The 20,643-nt window shown below is 36.8% G+C and overlaps 1 protein-coding gene across 3 annotated transcripts in view; it reads left to right on the top strand.

The window, feature by feature from the left end:
• FBN2 (fibrillin 2) overlaps positions 1-20,643 on the top strand; it is a 169,658-nt gene that overhangs the window by 114,938 nt on the left and 34,077 nt on the right. For all 3 annotated transcript variants that reach the window (XM_065657769.1, XM_065657768.1, XM_065657770.1), the window contains exons 31-39: positions 5,756-5,881; positions 6,951-7,073; positions 8,356-8,478; positions 10,139-10,264; positions 12,944-13,066; positions 13,437-13,559; positions 17,978-18,139; positions 19,092-19,160; positions 19,787-19,912. In XM_065657769.1, the coding sequence (XP_065513841.1) occupies positions 5,756-5,881; positions 6,951-7,073; positions 8,356-8,478; positions 10,139-10,264; positions 12,944-13,066; positions 13,437-13,559; positions 17,978-18,139; positions 19,092-19,160; positions 19,787-19,912 (1,101 nt within the window). The remainder of the gene's footprint in view (positions 1-5,755; positions 5,882-6,950; positions 7,074-8,355; positions 8,479-10,138; positions 10,265-12,943; positions 13,067-13,436; positions 13,560-17,977; positions 18,140-19,091; positions 19,161-19,786; positions 19,913-20,643) is intronic.

The raw sequence follows: 20,643 nt of genomic DNA, 5'->3' as shown, positions 1-20,643 counted from the left end.
GCCTTGGCTGCAGTGACCATGAAATGGTGGAGTTCAGGATCTCGTGTGGCGGGAGCAGAATAGCAAGCAGAATTGCAACCCTGGACTTCAGCAGGGCCAACTTTGGCCTTTTCAAGCAATTGCTAGGGGAAATTCCATGGGCAAGGCTGCTTGAAGGTAAAGGGGCCCAAAATAGTTGGTTAGCATTCAGGGACTGCTTCTACCAAGCTCAAGATCAGTGCATCCCGACAAGTAGGAAGTCAAGGAAGGGAGCCAGGAGACCTGCGTGGTTAAACAGGGAACTGCTGGGCAAACTCAAGTGGAAGAGGAGGGTTTACAGATCATGCAAGGAGGGGCTGGCCACTTGGGAAAAATATAAGGCTGTTGTCAGAGGATGTAGGGAGGCAACTAGGAAAGCTAAAGCCTCCTTAGAATTAAACCTGGTGAGAGGGGTCAAGGACAACAGAAAGAGCATTTACAAATACATGGCAGATAAAACTAACACCAGAGGCAGTGTAGGCCCACTGATGAATGAGGTGGGTGCCCTGGTGACAGAAGATACAGAGAAGGCAGAGTTACTGAATGCCTTCTTTGTCTCTGTCTACTCTGCTGGAGGCTGTCCTGAGGAGCCCCGTACCGCTGAGGCCCCAGAGGAAATCAGGATGATGGAGGAGTTTACGTTAGTTGATGAGGGTTGGGTTAGGGAGCAATTAAGCAATCTGGACATCCATACATCCATGGGTCCAGATGGGATGCACCCGCGGGTGCTGAGGGAGCTGGCTGAAGTCATTGCTAGGCCACTCCCCATCATCTTTGCCAAGTCTTGGGAAACGGGAGAGGTGCCTGAGGACTGGAGGAAAGCAAATGTCACTCCAGTCTTCAAAAAGGGCAAGAAGGAGGACCTGGGTAACTATAGACCAGTCAGCCTCACCTCCATCCCTGAGAAAGTGATGGAACAACTTATCCTTGGTGCCATCTCAAGGCATATCAAGGATAAGAGGGTCATTAGGGGCAGCCAACATGGCTTCACCAAGGGGAAGTCGTGCTTGACCAACCTCCTAGCCTTTTATGAGGACATAACAAGGTGGATAGATGGTGGCAGAGCAGTGGATGTTGTCTGCCTTGACTTCAGTAAAGCATTTGACACAGTCTCCCACAGTATCCTCACAGCTAAACTGAGGAACTGTGGTCTGGACAATTGGATAGTGAGGTGGACGGTGAACTGGCTGAAGGAAAAAAGCCAGAGAGTCATGGTCAATGGGGCAGAGTCTAGTTAGAGGGCTGTAACTAGTGGAGTGCCTCAAGGGTCAGTACTGGGGTCAGTATTGTTCAATATATTCATCAATGACTTGGATGAGGGAATTGAGTGTACTATCAGCAAGTTTGCTGATGACACTGAGCTGGGAGGAGTGGCTGACACGCCAGAAGGCTGTGCTGCCATCCAGCAAGACCTGGACAGGCTGGAGAGTTGGGCAGGGAAAAATTTAATGAAATATAACAAGGGAAAGTGCGGAGTCTTGCATCTGGGCAGGAACGATCCCAGGTTCCAGTACAGGTTGGGGAATGACCTATTAGAGAGCAGTGTAGGGGAAAGGGACCTGCGGGTCCTGGTGGACAGCAGGATGACCATGAGCCAGCACTGTGCCCTTGTGGCCAAGAAGGCCAATGGCATCCTGGGGTGGATTAGAAGGGGAGTGGTTAGTAGGTCGAGAGAGGTTTCCTTCCCCTCTACTCGGCCCTGGTGAGATCGCATCTGGAATATTGTGTCCAGTTCTGGGCCTCTCAGTTCAAGAAGGACACGCAACTGCTGGAGAAAGTCCAGCAAAAGGCAACTAAGATGATGAAGGGAGTGGAGCATCTCCCATATGAGGAAAGGCTGAGGGAGCTGGGTCTCTTTAGTTTGGAGAAGAGGAGACTGAGGGGAGACCTCATTAATGTTTATAAATATATAAAGGGTGAGTGTCACGAGGATGGAGCCAGGCTCTCCTCGGTGACAACCAATGATAGGACAAAGGGGTAGTGGGTTCAAACTGGAACACAAGAGGTTCCACTTAAATTTGAGAAGAAACTTCTTCACAGCGAGGGTAACAGAACACTGGGACAGGCTGCCCAGGGAGGTTGTGGATTCTCCTTCTCTGGAGACATTCAAAACCCACCTGGACGCCTTTCTGTGTAGTCTCATCTAGGTGTTCCTGCTCTGGCAGGGGGATTGGACTAGATGATCTTTTGAGGTCCCTTCCAATCCCTAACATTCTGTGATTCTGTGATATTCGTATGAAGTTCATACCTTTTACATTAATATAAAGTTTCATATGTTTCATATTTCAAGGTGATTTTGCTTGTACTAGTAACATCATTTTATATTTTGTGAGCACCTGTCAAACAAACCTTCACTTTGCACATATGCACACTCACAGACATACTCACTGTGGAGAAACTAGTTATATGTGTTGCTGAGCATAGATGTCCTGAACTGTTTTTTTTCTCCTTCTTTCCATAGTTAGAGTTGAATTTAAGATTTTCTTTTCACCCTCACCTTTAATGTTATTCCAGGTTCCTGTTTTCAGTTTTGCATACATACTCCATGTTTATGCAACCAACTTGAAAGTTTAGAACTAATCATTTCAATATTTTTTTGTATTAACAATGTTAGTGGCTGTAAAATCAGAATACTGCTTTTGATTTTATACATAACTGCTCATAAATGTTCTTCTTTAGGAAAGCAGTATCTGATATTAATGTTAGAAACCTACAGTGAGAAAGAGTGAATTTCTGCCATGTAGGTAATTGCTTTCCTTGCTAACATTATCCAGTTTGTCAAAATGACACTACTTTCAACAAAGTACTTGATCTTTTTTGAGCAGAAGTATTTGCAATATCTTGTATTCATTTGATAGTATGTGAAATTAGATGATCTTTGCCATTTAACTAGTGTAAAATTGGAGCTATTTGAATAAAGTCAAAAAGTTGACACAGGTATAACTCACAAGATGACTATGTTTTAACTAAAAGCTTTTAATCAGATTTTTAATTATAAACTAATGAGCTTTCCAATGACAAAAATTCTGGAAAAATGTTGAAGCATTGAATTACAGTTGAAAGCGTATGTTGAAGATTTATTATGCAGTATAAGAATCTAAAATGCAATTCAGGTGTGAACTACATTATTCTTTAGGTGAGGTTTTTTTCCTAATGGAAAGTTCTCATCATATATGCAATGGCAAGTGAAACTAGAAAGAACAGAGAGACATCAGCAGCAAACTTACCTCTTTCTTGAAACTTCAGGGTGTATCAAGGCAGCAAGTGCTGAGCAGTCATGCTGTTGAGCTGCCTGCGAAGGCAGTCTGGCACAAGAGCACATCTGAAGTCCTGATGCCCTGTTTTTCTTTGTGACTATTTTATTTTCTATGTAGTTGCAGGAAAGCTTTCCTGGTCATGGCTTATCATTTGCTCTTTCTGCAAATATCTTCTCCCACCTGCAGCCTGACTTCTCCTTGAATATTACCTTTGTGGTAGCCTTGTACCTTTGTATGTGCCAGAGATTGCTCTTTTGGAAGCATTTCTTCTCAAGGGCATTCTTTTAATGTCTCTGCTCTTTACCCTCTGTAAAACTGGCTTTCAGCAACACCATTAGGACAATGGTTACTGATTTCTTCTTTCATTCCTACTTAACCTCAGCCTTGGTAGACATTTTGATTTTTCTTCCTCTCTTGAAATATCTTTAAGTTTCTTCACAAGCAGTGGGACTTCATTTCTTGTCAGCAAGGAATTCACCCTGCTATGCACACACACACTCTTGGGATAATTAATAAACTTGATTTCCTAGCTACCCATTTTCTAATGGCATAGCAGAGTGACAGATGTAGGTCTGTACTAAAAAGCTGTCAATGAACTATAAGGATTCTGTGAAACCTAAATTGAAGGCCGTGCCAGAGCTACTTATAGCCATGAGCTGCTAAAAAGAGTTTGAGGTTTCCTTGTGGTGTTAAGAGTTCCCTGTTTGATATGCTTCATAGTTCAGGCTTTTCCACAGAGATTTTGAAAGAAACAGGTCAATTCTTATGTTCCAGGGGTGTCTGAGCAGGCAGAACTAGGAAGGTAAGTCTGCAACTACTGCAACTGAGAAGACTTAAAGCATGGCAGCTTCCCTTTGCCTTGTCGTGTGACAACTGGATATACTGAGGAAATAAAGGTTACTGTAATGACAGTATTTAGTAGACTGATGAAATCAGCCCTGTTTTAAAATACAGAACTGAATTTTACTAAATTAATTTAATAACAACACATTTGCCAATAGTCAGTTCTTACACAATATTGATCATTATCACTGCACATACAAAACTGCTAGTTTTTAACAATCACATTCTAATTTATATGCAAGTACACAATACCACAGAGCTGTTATGGGTAGTTTGCGTTGACTGCCTTCCAGGCCTTGGTGCTGCTTAGTCATGAAGGTCATAGTGACTGGGTATAGAAGAAAAGACGGAATTGAAGTGGATCTGTCTTCTTTCTTTTGGTACTCCTCTCAAAAAAAGCAGACTCCCTTCTATGCCTTGTAGGGCTTACCTTGTTTTCTTGTCTTCCTAATCATTCTTCTGGTACCTATGAGGTTTTCCTGCCTGTCTGCAATCCCTTGTGCTTATATTGTCCTTTGTCTGGTAACTTGTATGATTTTGATGTGCCTTACATGCAGCTACATCCATCTTTCTTTGTCTATTTGGCAGTCTCCTTGCTCACATCCTTATGAAAAACTGTGTCTGGCGATGCCATCACAGTATTACACAATACTTACCTGCTATTGCTAGTTACACTGTTCTAGCATGCTTATGCTGGGGTTTAAGGGAAGCTGATATTAATTATATCTCAATACTCTTCTAATTTATATGTGATGTGGATCTCTGCTTTGCATTACGTGACATCTTGCTTCACTCAAAAGGACAGCTACGAATACCAGAAATGCCTTTTTCATCCCCAGTGACTTTCTTTAATATCGTAGTATAATATTGTTAGTTAATGTCATGCCAAGGGACAAATGGAAATATTGGACAAAGTGTTTGAAAAGCTCTAGGGCCATATGGCCCCACTGTAGCATGACTCAGAACACTCACAGGAAACTCTCCAGTTACCCACCTGGCAGGTGCCCAATTCTAGATTGTTATATCAGTTGCATTGTTTCATTAGATTTGTTGTCTTTCCTAAGTTGAATTCTTATTAAAAAAAACTGACGGAGTTTCCTTTATTATTTTTTATAATTTTGACACATGCGATTCAGACGTATCGACACACATTTCTGTATAACATTATTCAATTTTAAATAGTGATAAAAATGTGCAAGTTGAAACCTGTAGTTACTATCAGTACAGGAAAAGTAATCCATTTACTGTAAAAATTCTTCTTTGGAAGAATATTACAGCTATATTATGATCAAGACTATGATTTTAAAAAAGAATATAAAATTATTATTGTAAGAAGTAGTTGACTTCATAGTCCAATAATTAGCATTCTAAACAAATTAGAAAACACTGATATTTGGACTACACATTCTTCCTTGTTTCTAGGAAATTAGAAGGATACAGAATGAAAAAGCTGTTATGGTTATAATATAAGGTTATAATATATGTTCTATTATGGCGAAGATTAATAAATGTGACGTGTCATAGAAGTGTACCATGCTTCTGATATTTTCACCTGAATGAAAGTATTCCAAAACCACAAAGTATGCTGTTAAATGACAGTAGTGTTCAACTAATAATGATTTTATGTGCACTTACAGATGTGAATGAATGTGATTTGAATTCCAACATCTGTATGTTTGGGGAGTGTGAAAACACTAAAGGTTCCTTCATTTGTCACTGTCAGCTAGGATATTCAGTCAAGAAAGGAACCACTGGATGCACAGGTAAAGAAAATTTCCAGCATATATATCATGGTGTATACATATCTTGCTTGGCTTTCAGGTAAAATAAATGCCTGAGTGTTCACGCACAAGTGAGAGATTGTAATCTATGCATAATAGTAAATATAAAAGTAAGTATTTTACTTTTATCAGCATGTATCCAGAGTTTGAAAAGGTATGTTCCTTCAACAGTATCAATATGATATGAGATGTCCCTCACATAACTGTAATTTTAAAAGCAAAGCTTTTATCAGTGTAGATTGGGGGAATATCTGTGATATGAAATATAGTGTGGGTGGCCACCGCCGCATTTGTATTAGAAGTGTTTTATCAGTACTCATTTGTCATACATACTTAAAGTATGAACTCCTCTGTCAACTAAAGCTTCAGGAAATCGCTCTGTGGTCTAAGAACAGGACAAAAGAAAAATGAAAAAGTAAAAGAAAATTATTAAAAATAGTGGTGATGTAAAAGGGCAAGTATATGCCATCATTCAACCCATGCTAACAGATTTTAAAGAATCATAGTAATTTTCAAACTCTGAGTTCCCATGATAGTTAAGCAGTACCTTGTCTTCTGCAAGCTGGACCCACTGCATTCAGGAAGCTAAGTTCATCCAAAATTATTCTTCCGGGAAAGCTGGCAGACTTTCTCCTATAATTTGGTCTTTAAGAATTTGTTCTACAGTTATTAAAATCTTGGACTAACGATTTTTGTAACTGAAGCGTGCCTGTGCACCCGAAAGTTTTATGCCATTTTTAGATATATAAAGATCAGCATGTTTAATGTATCTGGAAAACAGCATTAATTTCAAACTGAAAAGGAGTTGTAGGAAAGCAGACTAATTTTGTCATGTATACAAACAAAGAACAAAATGAAAATACAATTGTCACTATTTTTTAATAATGTATAATACGAAGTAACTTGCCTGAATTATTCTGTAGTCTCGAGCATTTGTTTTTTAAAGGCCTGCAAACCTGCACAGTGGAAATAAGCAACATGTAAAAGGAACATAGTTTGTAATATTCTGCTGCTCCTGATGTAAATACTAATACCTTTTTTGTGCTTGTAGATGTGGATGAGTGCGAAATCGGTGCTCACAACTGTGACATGAATGCTTTGTGTGTCAATGTACCAGGAATTTTTAAATGTAGTTGCAGAGAAGGATGGGTTGGAAATGGCATTAAATGTATTGGTAAGTATCCAGAAAATAAAGCTTCCCTACTTTTTAGATATATTTTTTTTAATTTTTTTTTTCAATCACATAATGTGAATATGTGGTTACTGCTTTAGAAACAGTGTTATTCTTCTATCTGCTGCACTCTGTGGATAGATGAGTATGCGAGAGTCTTGCGTTTCAGGAGTTTGGTTTTCTGAGAAGAAAAAAAAATGTTTTATCTCAGAATCCCTTCTGTGTAACATCTTACTGAATTAACTATGTATTTGACAAAGTTTACATACAACTGCTAGAATGCGCAAAATTTTTTTTAAAAAGTCAAAAATAAAATTGAATTGATTTTGTGGTTTCCTGCCAGTAAGATATTATTTCTGTTAATTAATAACATTATTTGGAAATGTCCTGTGGTATAGCTTGTTAATAAGCCCTAATATAAAGCAGATTGGACTTGAGGTACAGGAAACTTGATTCTACTTTTGCTGAGATGCTAGGGTAACATCATGTCCCCTTGCCTTTATTTTTTAGTTCGGTGTGTAAAAGATTGTAATATTTACCTTTTTTCAGAACATTTTGGGATCTATGGAAGAGGAGCTTCATTTAATAATTAGGCTTTATTGGTTTAATATGTGAGAGAAAAGGTATCATATTATGAGACTTTACTGCAGTCCAAATTTTCTAAGCTTTTTAAGACATACCTGAGACAAAAAGCCCCCTGGTCTTTATTATTGTCATTTAATTAAAAACATGTGAGATTCTACTAAGTAAATAAAAAGTACCATTTGAAGGAGAAAACTTTAAAAGTATTTTCCAGAAGCATCTTCCTAGTTTGAATAGCTCCTGGGTATAGAGTGTTCTTCCAGGAGACCACTTCCTCTTCCTTTTTTCCTTTTTCATCCAGATTGACATGCAAGTAAATAAGTGAGCTTGCATTAACTTTTGTGGGGTTACATTGTTGTCAGATTCTTGTTACATGTACAGCAGATTTTCACCTCATTGTATTTCTTTGGTTTATTGTTTTTTAACTCGTTTTGAGTTCTTTAGCAGGATATTAACATTCAAGTAACAGCTGAATTCCATGTGTTGCTTGGAACCATTTTACCAAATCCTATGCATTTTATTTTAAAGGAAAAAATATTTAAATGAAATCACTATAGATTACATTTGTATATTCTAATGACAATTTTGTGTATTTATGGAAACATAAATCATCTTTGCAGCTGCATGTTAGCTTGGCAGTGAATTGTAGGCCAGGTATACTAGCTGCTCTGTTACTGCTTGCACTCTTGCCCCTGATGTGCAGATCTTGATGAATGCTCCAATGAGACCAACCAATGCAGCGTGAATGCCCAGTGTGTGAACACCCCGGGATCATACCGCTGTGCCTGTGCAGAGGGATTCACTGGGGATGGATTTACTTGTTCTGGTAAGAAGTTTCTGTGAAAGCTGACTTGTCAATGATTGTTTCTGTTGTACGGAAGCTTTGCAAAATAGATCTAAGCCGAAAGTACAAGGTAATAAATGTAAAAGTGTCTTTTAAGATCAAGATTCTTCCCATCTGCTGAGCAAATGCTAATGAAAACGATTGTTCTTTTGATTTGTGTGCCAAGTTGGACCTGCTGGGCACGTTTGTGAGGTGAAGTTCCTGTCTTCTTCTTCCTCCTTCTCTGCTCCTTCACGCCATTTTTTTTGGAATGTGCATGTGCTGCTTGCAGCAGCAGGCTCTCCCGTCAAGAACAAAACCCACAGTCTCTCTCTTAAGGTTCCTGACTTGTAGGCCAGGTCTGTCTGGAGCAGGGAAGGCATCATCTGTTTTCCCCTCACTATGTTAGTTGAACAGCAGATGATTAACAAGGGATTCTTAAAAAGAAAAACAAATTACAGTTGAAAAATATTACCCATGTTCTCTGCATTTAAATTTGTTGGTAAATGCTTACTGTTAAGAATTAACATCATTTAGCACACATCAAGTGATTCAAAATAAACTGATGTGTAAAAGATTATATAAAGTGTAAAGATTTTGTATTAAACATAATGGCCAAGCATTAAGTTACTGTGGTTTTTGTCACTTGCAGAGTAGAGATGCAACAATATCTCTGCTCTTGACTTTGAACAAGTCCTGTATGTGGTCAGCAAATTTGAAGGTTTGAAGAAATGCATCCTAATGATAGTAAAATACCTGGAAAATAATGTGAATACATTCAATATTAGCTAACTGGCTAATTTGAAATCAAAATAAATTTACACCTTAACTAGATAGTCTTCTGATTAGTATTGTAAGTTTATTGATTTCAGAATAAGGATCTTCAAATATTATTGTTTATGTGTTTCAAGTTTGTGGTTAACAAACAAGAACTTTCATCCCTATTATTAACACACTAAGTTTCAGATCTTGTGTTTTTTAAAAATCAGATGGGATACTAGGGATTGGCTAACAAAATTTAGAAAGTATATTTAATTTTTTTTTTATAATCATAAGCATATCTGGCAAAATTAGGAGTCCTTACGATGACCACAGTGGTAATTGCCTGCCTTTGGCATTCTGCTCTTTTATAGCTCTTAAAGAAAAACGAACAAACAAAACCCTTTCCTTTTGGGACATTCTAGAAGAATCCTCAGTAGTGTGCAAATTGTAGTTATAATGTTCATAATCCTCAAAGTATGTTTTCTAAAATGCATATGAAAATAATTTTCTATGTATGATCCACTTAAGAAAATGTGCCTTTTGAATGTATTTTATGTCAAAGTAACATAGCAATATGTACTAGGAGACAAAGTTTTGACTTGGCAAGCAAAGTATTCAACTTATTTGTCAAAGCTGAGTACTACTGAATCTCGCATTTTTTAAAAAAAATAAATCTGTTAATGAGAAGCAAGGAGTAAGGAGTCATGGCATGGTAAAAGGAATAATTTTGGAAGTCACACAATGTTCACTTTTCTGCATTCTTTCAAATGACTTCATCTTCAGATGTAAATGTTTTGGTTTGTATCAATACTCAACAGTATTATTTTGAACATTAGGATAATATTATTTGTATTTTGCTAGTGAAACATATAGTTTTAAAGAAATATTCTGTCTCCCACAGATGTTGATGAGTGTGCAGAAAATGTTAATCTGTGTGAAAATGGACAGTGTTTGAATGTCCCTGGTGCCTATCGCTGCGAGTGTGAGATGGGATTCACTCCCGCCTCGGACAGCAGGTCATGCCAAGGTAAGCCACTGCTACTTTAGGTTCATTTTCTGAGTTTGAATTGGCTGCTGTGAAGCAAACAACAAGTGCTGGAAGGACCTCAACCAGAAAGAGAATATTCAGCATAAGCTTCACAAATAAGTAATTTCTTCAAGTGAGGATTTTTTTGCAGTGTGACTTATTTTGAGGGTAGCTTTCATCTTTTTATGAAGTTTTCCTGGCCTTGCTCCAAAAATCTCAGAGGAGAGGTTTGGCTCAGTAATTTTGGGGTTGTTTTTATTATTATTATTTCTCTTTGTCACCAGTGAATAGTGTGTGGAAAATCCTGTGTTCATCACTGGTTTATTTAGTGTACTTACATAGGAGGCACAAACTGCATTGTGACTTCATTTTAAAATAAGTGTTCTGAGGAAAATTGAAGTAGGCAAATCACTGCTATATTTGACAAGTTTGTAACACTTCTTAAAATGTGTACTGGAGATTTTTTATCATCACCCTTTCACTCTTAATATTGTACCAGATCATCTGGACGACAAAAGAAGTTACTGTCTTTCTAGTCCAATTCAGTCTCTGTTGCCTGTTGTATTCTTTCATCTTTTTTTTTGTTTTTTTTAATGTAAGAGAACTGTATATGAGATGAAGTATTTTTAACTGGTGCTCCAAAGCTTTTAAACTTATTTCATATTTAATGATAGAAGCCTCATAAGATCTTAGAAAGTTAAAATTCTTGATAAGACATTAAAAACAGATTCCAAAATATAGTCTCTAAAATTCAGTTCATAACTTGGCATGTTCAAACATTGAGGTGCACATGTATGAATCAGACTTCTAGCTGTAAAAAAATTGCACATGCTTCTGAAAAATTAGCTATGTGACTGTTTTGGTCAGATTTGTTAGTAATTACCACCTAGAGTCAATCATCTTTACTGAACTCAGGGCAGCTCGGTTAGTTAGTCATGTTATGGTCAGGCCAATGGTCTAATAAAAATCCCAAAATACATATCAGCCAATCAGTGTTTTGAAAAACAATATGATTCTGATTCTTGTGACAGCAGCTCACCAACATTTGGCTTTTCAATTGGTCCACAATGATGCTCTGAAAAAATAAATGGAAGAATTTTGGAAAAATATTTGGTATATTGGTATATTATTATGATTCCAAGAGAGATCTGAAAGCATTCTATAGATTAAATTGTACTGTTGGAGAACTAAAAGATCTGGGTGCTGAATACTTAAAAGAAGTTATCTTTTTTAAAAAAAAAAAAGTTGGTAAATTAGTTTGTCCTATGATAAGGTGAATCTTAGATGATTTCTGCCATCAAGGGACAAAATCCAAAGCCTGGATTTAGTACGATAATTGTGATATTATTAATTCATCCAGTTCCTTCAGAAACACCTTGAGATGTCAGTACATTAGCATCTTGATGATACAGTCTTTTTATGAAGCTTTATCTGAACACAGGTTATATTCGTGACCTGATTTGGAGGTCATTCCATAGCTGTACTCTGAGGTTCTAAGCCCTTTAATATCTAGTTTAAATTTACTGAGGACTGTTGGATATTAGGCATTTATCTTAAATTTCATTTTCCCTTAAAAATTTCTCTCTTTCCTCCTCAAAAGTTACCCCTTCTCTTATGTTCCTATAAGGAGGCAAGTCAACCAAATTCAAAGTAGATATTTAATTAACCATTTTAATATTGTTTTTTACGCCTCATCCATTTTTAGTTCATCACTCTTAAAGAGAGCACTGTACACAGAATGTCAAATGAAGGTTTAGCTATGTATTGTGAGATGATATTAATGCTTTCTGCCTTCCTATCTCCGCTAAAAATAGCTCACTAGTACATTCTAGAGGTGTGTTGGCCCTTTGCACAGCTGCTTTACTTTGGCAACTTAGAAGTCTTGCTATCAGACAGTATATGCACAGATTTTTTCCCTCTTCTCTTACTTACCTTAAACTCAGAAGTCCTTTATAGTTTGTGTCTAAAACCATAACTTTTCTCTCTGTGTTAATATTTAACTTGTTTTCTAGGACCGTAGTTGACAAAGTCATCTAATTCTCTGTCAGTGTCTTTCAGCTTTATTTCATCTTCAATTTACATGAGCGCACAGGCAGTCCTTCACATGTATTTTAGCTCATCTGTATATAGTTACTATATAATTGGTTTAACATGGGATTGAGAAAATCAGTTCTTACACCCTGTATTCCTTTTCCCTATGTTCTTTCTCCAAGGAGGTGTAAGTAACTGTTGATGCCTTCTCCTTCTCTTTCTTTTTAGTATAATTTTTTTTCCCTGAGAATGGTATTTTGAAAATCTTACCATTACTAAGAAATGTTGCAGACTATGAGCTAGGAAATGAGTGACACCTTTGTATGGTGTTACGCTTCATTCTGTTTAATGCAAATTTTGGAAGGAACTTACTGGCTTTTTGACTTAGCTTTCATTTTGATTTCTGAGAAGTCAGTTTTGCTATTTTTACTTCATACTGTGTAAAAGAGGAATAACTAACACATGGCTTAATGGAGAATGCCTCACAAATCCCTAGCTATGGCATTCTACACAAAACTAAAAGTAATTACTCAGTGCTGATTTTTAAAATATTTTTTTACATGTGGCTTCATTTGCTTTTAGTAGTACAACACACTGGTTTAATATGGTAATGATGTGTATTTTTCTGTCCTTAATATATTCCTTCAGATATCGATGAATGCTCCTTCCAGAACATATGTGTATTTGGTACCTGTAATGATCTACCAGGAATGTTTCATTGTATCTGTGATGATGGCTATGAACTAGATCGAACTGGGGGAAACTGTACAGGTATATCTCTTCTGTTCAGAAATATGTCAAGACTTACTTTTCTTTTTTTTTTTATTGCACCAAGTTAATTCAAAGATGAGTTCAACATGCATTGTATTCTCTTACGAAAAGAGTGCATTTTTCTCCACTAAACAAGCAATGTGTAGAATTGCATGCTTTGGAGTTGGTTTAAGAATGGAACAAAAAGAATGGCTTGTTAAATATAGAGCTGTGCAAAGGTTATTCCTAAATGGTTGAAGTTCTTTTGTTCAATTTCAGCTAAAATTCACTTGCATTTGAAATTTTCTTGACCATTTTGTCTTTAAAACGTAAAACTATTCTTATTTTCTGTCTGGTGAGCAGATTTATAAATGTAACCTTCCTATCTTAGATATTGATGAATGTGCCGATCCCATTAATTGTGTTAATGGTCTTTGTGTAAATACTCCTGGAAGATACGAGTGTAATTGCCCTCCAGACTTCCAACTGAATCCTACTGGAGTGGGTTGTGTAGGTGAGTGAAAGCTACTTGAACTATTTAGAAATCACAGCCAAAGTGACTGTTTTGATGCAAATAAGGGTAGCAAGACAGAAAAGTTTTACTTCCATATGCTGCATATCTTATTATATAGTTTTCTAGAGATGAAGTTAATTATTTTAACTGATTAATGATGTTTATAGTTTGTTTAAAATACACATCTTTAAATTTTGTCGAAATGTATATTATCTGCATTTCAATTCTCCTGACAGTCAACAATTCTCATTAAAAAAATGATTTTTTTAATCCTAGGTTTCTCTTGTCACTGATCTATGTGTTTAGCTTAAGTTTAAACTGGAATTAAAACTGGTTGTGATACGCATTCTGCTGGAGACAAAGTAAAAAACAACATGTTTCACTGTAGTTTCTGTAATTCTCTCTGGGTTACACAGACTTTAAGTGAATTTTCATTTTATTTACCCCTTGCTATATGATAATAGGACTGTCATGTGATTAGTGTATATACTAGCAGCCTAGGGAAGTTTTGGGGAAGAGGGGAGTTGAGAGAGAGGCTAAGGTTCAACCATAAGAATTTGTGTGTGATCCTGGGAAAGCCTCCTGACTTTTCATTTGGAAAACAGCCTTTTTGTTATATTACCTTGGTTACACTCCAGTTCTCCTGAATTGGTAGTTAGAACTCTATCCATTTCCTAAATGTGTGCAGTAATACTATGGTGTGGTGGCAAATAAATATATTCTAAGCAAATAATTTTAAAAGACATGCAGATTTCCTTCAGAATAAATTTTTATTGCTCATCTTTTACATGTTTCTCCATTTTCTACCTATGAATATTCTCTGGATGCTTGAAACAAGTCCTGTTTGAGACCCTTAAATGTCCACAGTCCTGATCGATTTATTCTAAAACTTTAAACTGAGATTTTTAAAGATAAAGTAAGTTTATATAATCTATTCCCATTGAATTGGAAACCTGTGTTTCTGTTTCCCATAGACTCTTCCTGCCTTAACATTTTTCTTCTGCAGTTGTACTCTGACTTAAGCTTTCAGCTTGGCTTCATCTGAAGATTCAGTGGAAACGATGAAATCCTGCCTTTTTGGCTCCACTACTGCAGCATATAACTACTGAAATCCTCATTCTTTCCTACAAACAGTGACTGTGTATGATCAGCCCTGCAAGCACTGAATTATGACCAAAGAATTTAAGTGATGTCTGAAGAACCTTGTGAGAACGAATTGTCCTGTTGCTAGCTGGTTTGTGTTTCACTGAAAAATAGGAGTTTGAGTTGGCACTCTACTTTGGGACCAGTTGTCCCAATGACATTTTTGGCAGGGAACCCATGTTTCCTCAAGGAAGCCTCCACAGTGGAAGGGAGCCTACTCAAGGGAAAATCTAACAACTCTAGAGTCCCAAATGAGATAACAAGCTCTTCTTCTCTGAAGAAAAAGTGTTTTTAATAAGTGTTTTCAATAAGAAAATGGTAGAAAAGCGACTTGACTCTTCCTTGTTTCTGTCCTGAGGAAATACTGCTAGGGCTGTCCCCCTCTCTGGTACAAAGACTCTTTTCCTTTCCCTTGTATAAGAAGCATTTTCAGTTTCAGAAGGACTGATCATACAGAAGAGAGATTCCCAAGACACAGCCCCCTGAGCAAACATGAGCTTTTTGATTGGGTTTTATTTTTTTTTCAAGTTCAATTTCAGACAGTGGCAGAACTGGAATCCACTTATCTGTCTGTGGGAGGAGCTGCAAGCCTTGGGTGTACATTTTCCATCTCTCTACAGCTTGATTCTATGACAGTGCAAAAAACACCCAGTGAATATTAGGCCTTTGTTTTTGACAGGGGCAAGCAAGCCCTCTGCTTCCCATGAAATATCATCAGACTAAACAAATAGAAATAAAGCCCTAATCCATGAATGAAATGATACTTTAGTGCCCATTTTTTCAGAAGCCCTTGAAGAGATGGGGCACCACATGCAACAAAAAATATTAGTTAATCTGTTTTATATTATTATAGACATTGTTAGGTTTTGAACTTTTTTTCTTTCACCAACAGTTCTCATTTGTAGTATTTTCAGAGGCTTAAATTATTCTACATGGGAAGTGAAAACAGAGTTGCCATTCCAATGCAGCTATACTAGTTCTGGTTCTAGATTTGGTATGTTTCACATATGTCTGTTTTACTGATTATGGAGTCTAAACAGGGAAGAACTGAAGTTCAGTTTCCTTGTGATCCCTTATAGTCTCAGGACTGCAAATCCAAATTGCATCTTCACTTGCAGTGGCATTTGTGTCACTGGCACATGCTAAAATATTACCTAGTTTGCAATCTATGTTTGTACTCATCTGGAAGAAAAAACTCACAGAGGCTAGTAGACCTCACCAAGAAAAAGGAAAGTTTCTTGTTTCTGGAATGCACAAGTTGTGCTGAGAAATATTTCAGAAACTTTTTGTCAAAGAACAGCAGCTTCTGGTTCTCTTCAATAGCACTCTTTCTTGCACACTTGAGGAGAAAAAAAAAAGAGGGCAGAGGAATTTAAATTCCAATTCCTTTAAGAAGAAACAGAAATATCCTTCGCAAAGAGGAACATGGTGCTGTGTCAAGACGGTTCATGTGAGGAATAAACTGAAACTTAAAACTCTTGGTGGACTCAGTATTGATACTCTGCTAGAGGATTCCAGGATCCGCCTTCGTTCCAAGGTCTGTCACTTCCTATTGTTCTTGATGGGCCCGAGGTCTTGGGCTGAATCCATCTTCCAAAGTGGTCATTGTTTTTCGCTTCTACCAGAAAGAATGGAGCCAAATCTCTTCCTGGCTTCTCTTAAAAAGACAGATGTCTTGTACTATCACGAATGGAGATCTTGCCTCTAAGGAGATAAAAATATCCTGCTTGAAGTTCATTCTCTTTCCGTCAGAGACTCTGAGGTACAGAATACATATGCCTCTACCACTTAATTCTTAACTGAGTATTTTAGCTTTACCACAATGTGCATTTATGGTGAGATACTGAAATTTGTTGTAAAATATGTAGGGCCAAAGAACAACCTCCTTTTTCACAAACTCTGCTAAAGTATGTTTGGTCTGTACAAAAAGATTGGTCCAAACTTGTCTATTACTGCTTAAATTTAAATAAATTTAAGTCCTTTGGACAGCTTGAAGGTTTTGTCTTGATTGATGTTAAGAATCTTTAAAAAAATATTCTGTCTTAAAATGAATGCGAAGTTGTGGTTTTATATTATACATATTTAACTAACTTAAGGGTCTTGAGAAAAAGTATTTCCTAACAATTCAGAAGGTTGCCTTCAAGTTTCTTTCATAGATATGTCCCAAACCTCAGGATAACTTAAAAACCCATGTCATATCAAGACATTTCTCAGCCTCTGGAAATTCTGAATGTATGAACTACCCACATTTATCATACTGTGCTCATTTTACTCCATGTAAATTACAAAGTCTATAGCATCTGGCACTTGCTGCAAGCAGTAAATTTAAAACATATTTCTTGGTAAAATATGCATTTGGGAAATAACTCAAAAATTAATTTATAAGTTTCTTAGTCATATCATTAACAGAAATAGTGAAAATGCAAAAAGGTATTGTGGCCTTTATACAATGAATTTATTAAAAAGGTTTTGAATGGTTTTCTGTGCCTCTTTAGAGGCAGTCTTTGGTAGCAAGTTAATTCTTTAGAATTACAACACTACTCTTGAGGAAATTATTGTTCATCTTATTTGTCTGTAATAAGAAATATATAATTCTTTATATTTGTACCTCACTGCTAGTTACTTTCCATTAATAAAAATCAAGGAGACAATATGTGCAAGAGTAAGAAAACTCATAGCTGTACTTCTTTTAGATTCCTTGCTCATTATACTGATGCCAGCAGTTGTCTCAATCGTGAAGATACACTTTGTGTGAACTAATAACTAATTTTCCTGAAACCTACTGCACATGCAGATTATTTGTTTCAATATTAATGACTTTTTGATAATTTTTTTGCCAGTGGAAGAATTCTTCCAGTGAGATGACTTTATTCTCTGATTCCATAGAAAAATACGTAAATTCTAATTCCACAAGAGTCATAGCCTAACCACAGTCAGAATATTGAGAAGAAATAATAACAGTAAACTGCAGCAAGCTCTCTGATATTTTCTGGAGTGAAAGACTGGGAAAAGTGTATGTGCTATTAGAGTATGGTGTGACTTCAAAAGTTGTGCAAACATTTTAAACTTGTCTCTAGGTACTTAGGAAGCTGAAGCTACCCATTTTCCCTGCTGTCTCTCTCAACATCAGTAACTGTCAGTGTACTTGAGTGTTTTCAGCTTGTCGATGGCTTCAAAGGCACAAAGTTATTCCTGCTTCTAGATGAAGTGAATGCCTGTTGTTTCTTTGTCCGGATCATTGTCTGCAGCCATAGTCATATGTGTTTCATATGTAGATAACCGTGTTGGCAATTGCTACCTGAAGTATGGACCACGAGGGGATGGGAGCCTATCCTGCAATACTGAAATTGGGGTCGGAGTCAGTCGTTCCTCATGCTGCTGCTCTTTGGGAAAGGCTTGGGGGAACCCCTGTGAGACGTGTCCCCCTGTAAACAGCAGTAAGGAAATGTTCTCTTGTTCTCCACCCACACTCTTACTGCAGAAGATTCTAACAAGGGAAGGAAAAAGTATTTGAAATGTTTTAAGCTATTGCTATACATTTATCATTTAAGCAATCTATTTTCTTCATGAGGCAGTGTTCTGGCACAGTTGTAAAATAAAATCTCCCTACTGCTATCAGAGGAGTGATGCAGAGGTGCAGACACAAGTGTTAGAATACCTGTCCTTTAGTCTTCTGTGACAGCCTTGGTTCCTGTTCTTACAGTGTCACATTCTTATGTATCTTAAGAATGGAATGGTTTGTAGGCATCTAGTAGGAATTTTTACTCAACAGCTCCATGTTGGTAGGGAAATAAAGAAATTAATAATGCTTGGAATTCAAATCATCCCTTTAATTGGAGAGCTGTGGTAGTTCTCAGTAGAGAGTTTTGGTAACTGTTCGATAACTATTTCTGGTTCAGTCTGGAGTACTTCCAAAACTGCTACCCAATGATACTTATCCATTTTTTAGAGCGTTGAAGTCCTTTCAATGACTAATGCAACCGAAAGGTCAAGCATGCTGTTCTTTAAAGTCTCCTAATAGTATGAACTCCAATTTTAATACATATCTTGATCAAGGATATGCTGGTATTTCGTATTAAAGAACTAGTCAAAATGCAAAATATGTGCCTTTATAAAGGCACAGTACAGAGAAAACAACATTGTGCCTTCCTCCAAAATATCTGAGCTTTTGGTAATGTTTTAAGCAGAACTCTTACCTTGATTTTCTAGTAATCTAATGCACTTGCTTTATGTACCATGAATAGATCAAGAAGAGCAGAAAAACAATGTGTATAGGGAAGAAGACTCATTAAAAACAAAAATGAAATTTTATGTTTCTGTCGTTAGCATTTTATTCTTCATATGACTGATATGCTCTCTCTTGTTATACTTTACTGTACCTTACTGTAGCGGAATATAATACTCTCTGTCCAGGAGGAGAAGGATTCAGACCAAATCCCATCACTATTATTTTAGAAGGTGAGTTTATCGTAAATGACTGTGATGGCTGGTAATAAAAAAAATGCCATCTTCAGACAGATGTATACAGTAACTGTATTTTGCAGAAATCATTGCATTTAATGGTAATATGAATTTGACAACAATGTGATGAAAAGGCATACTGTAAATGAATATTGAAGAAATCCAACAATATTTCAATAGGAAAATAAGCTGAGGCCTACCTTTTGTGTGCCTCTGTACTTGAATTGGCTTTTGAAATTGGCCCCTGAAGGATAAGTCATTTATGAAAATTATAGCTTATCAGTAGAAGGTATAAGTTTCAGGAAATACTCATTGGACAAAGAAACTTTGGTTCCAATGAGTGTGCAGGAATGAGGAATTTGGTGCCAGATTCATGTAAACATTAATGGAAGTTGAACTCCATGGGTTCAGCAAGCTGGAACTTGCTCCTGAAGAGCTATTTAAATGGAAGAGAATGAGCGTCTCATCCATGTTTTCATGAAGTGCAATTTAGAAGCAAAAAAAAAAATCCACTTGACAGTTAAAAGCTGCTAGGTGGTAAAATTTCAGGGGAGTGCTTAAAATCTCGTGTTTCTTTTCATTCTGGAATGAAAATATGGTGATTTTTTTTCCTCTGTTTTCAGACATTGATGAATGTCAGGAACTGCCAGGTCTCTGCCAAGGTGGGAATTGCATCAATACTTTTGGCAGTTTCCAGTGTGAATGTCCGAAAGGCTACTACCTCAGTGAAGAGACAAGAATCTGTGAAGGTTGCATCCCTCTGAAACCGCCTTCTCTGTCACAGTGCAGTTATTTTTTAAACCACTCAATTTTAGCCTTAAATTCATAAGTGGATATGGTACCCACACCTTTACCTAAAGTCTTCTCTAGAGTCATTATCTTTGGCATCAGTGATATGACCAATGTAAAACTTGAAATGCAACACTTGAATATACTACTGTTTATTTCTACGTGATAGATCTCAGCTATGTGTTTTCAGTAAACTAAAGTGGTTGTTCATGATTTCTGGCTTCTTACTTCAACACCTTATATCTCCCGCTAGCTTCACTAGGCTCCATATATTTTAAGTGAGTAAAGGTGTTCTTTTCACAGTATTTCAGAGTAGCAGTTTAATTTACGCAACATGAAGTAAAGTTAATATTGGTCTTCCTATTGTGTTCAAGATTTGTCATAATTGTTAGAACAAAAAATGGTAAATAGACCCAAAAATGTAAAGAATCTTTCATGGTTTCTCCTAGCTTGGAGTGTCATAAGTCAGCTTCCCTCTCTTCATTCACTTTGTGAGGAAAAAAATAGAAGTCTCCTTTCAAAACAGAGCCTGTGACTCCTAAGGCTTTGCTAAGCTTCAGTGAAAAAAATAAAACCTGACCAAAGTGAGTTTGAAATTAAAATTGAATGGGCAAAAATGTCTTACGCCCCAAATACCATAAATAAGAAGATCCAAGGTTAGAGCAGCAAAATTGTGATTATTCAGTTTTCC

Source organism: Caloenas nicobarica, chromosome Z (genome assembly GCF_036013445.1).
Source record: "Caloenas nicobarica isolate bCalNic1 chromosome Z, bCalNic1.hap1, whole genome shotgun sequence".
Taxonomy (NCBI): Eukaryota; Metazoa; Chordata; class Aves; order Columbiformes; family Columbidae; genus Caloenas; species Caloenas nicobarica.
This window is presented reverse-complemented; position numbering and strand designations above follow the sequence as displayed.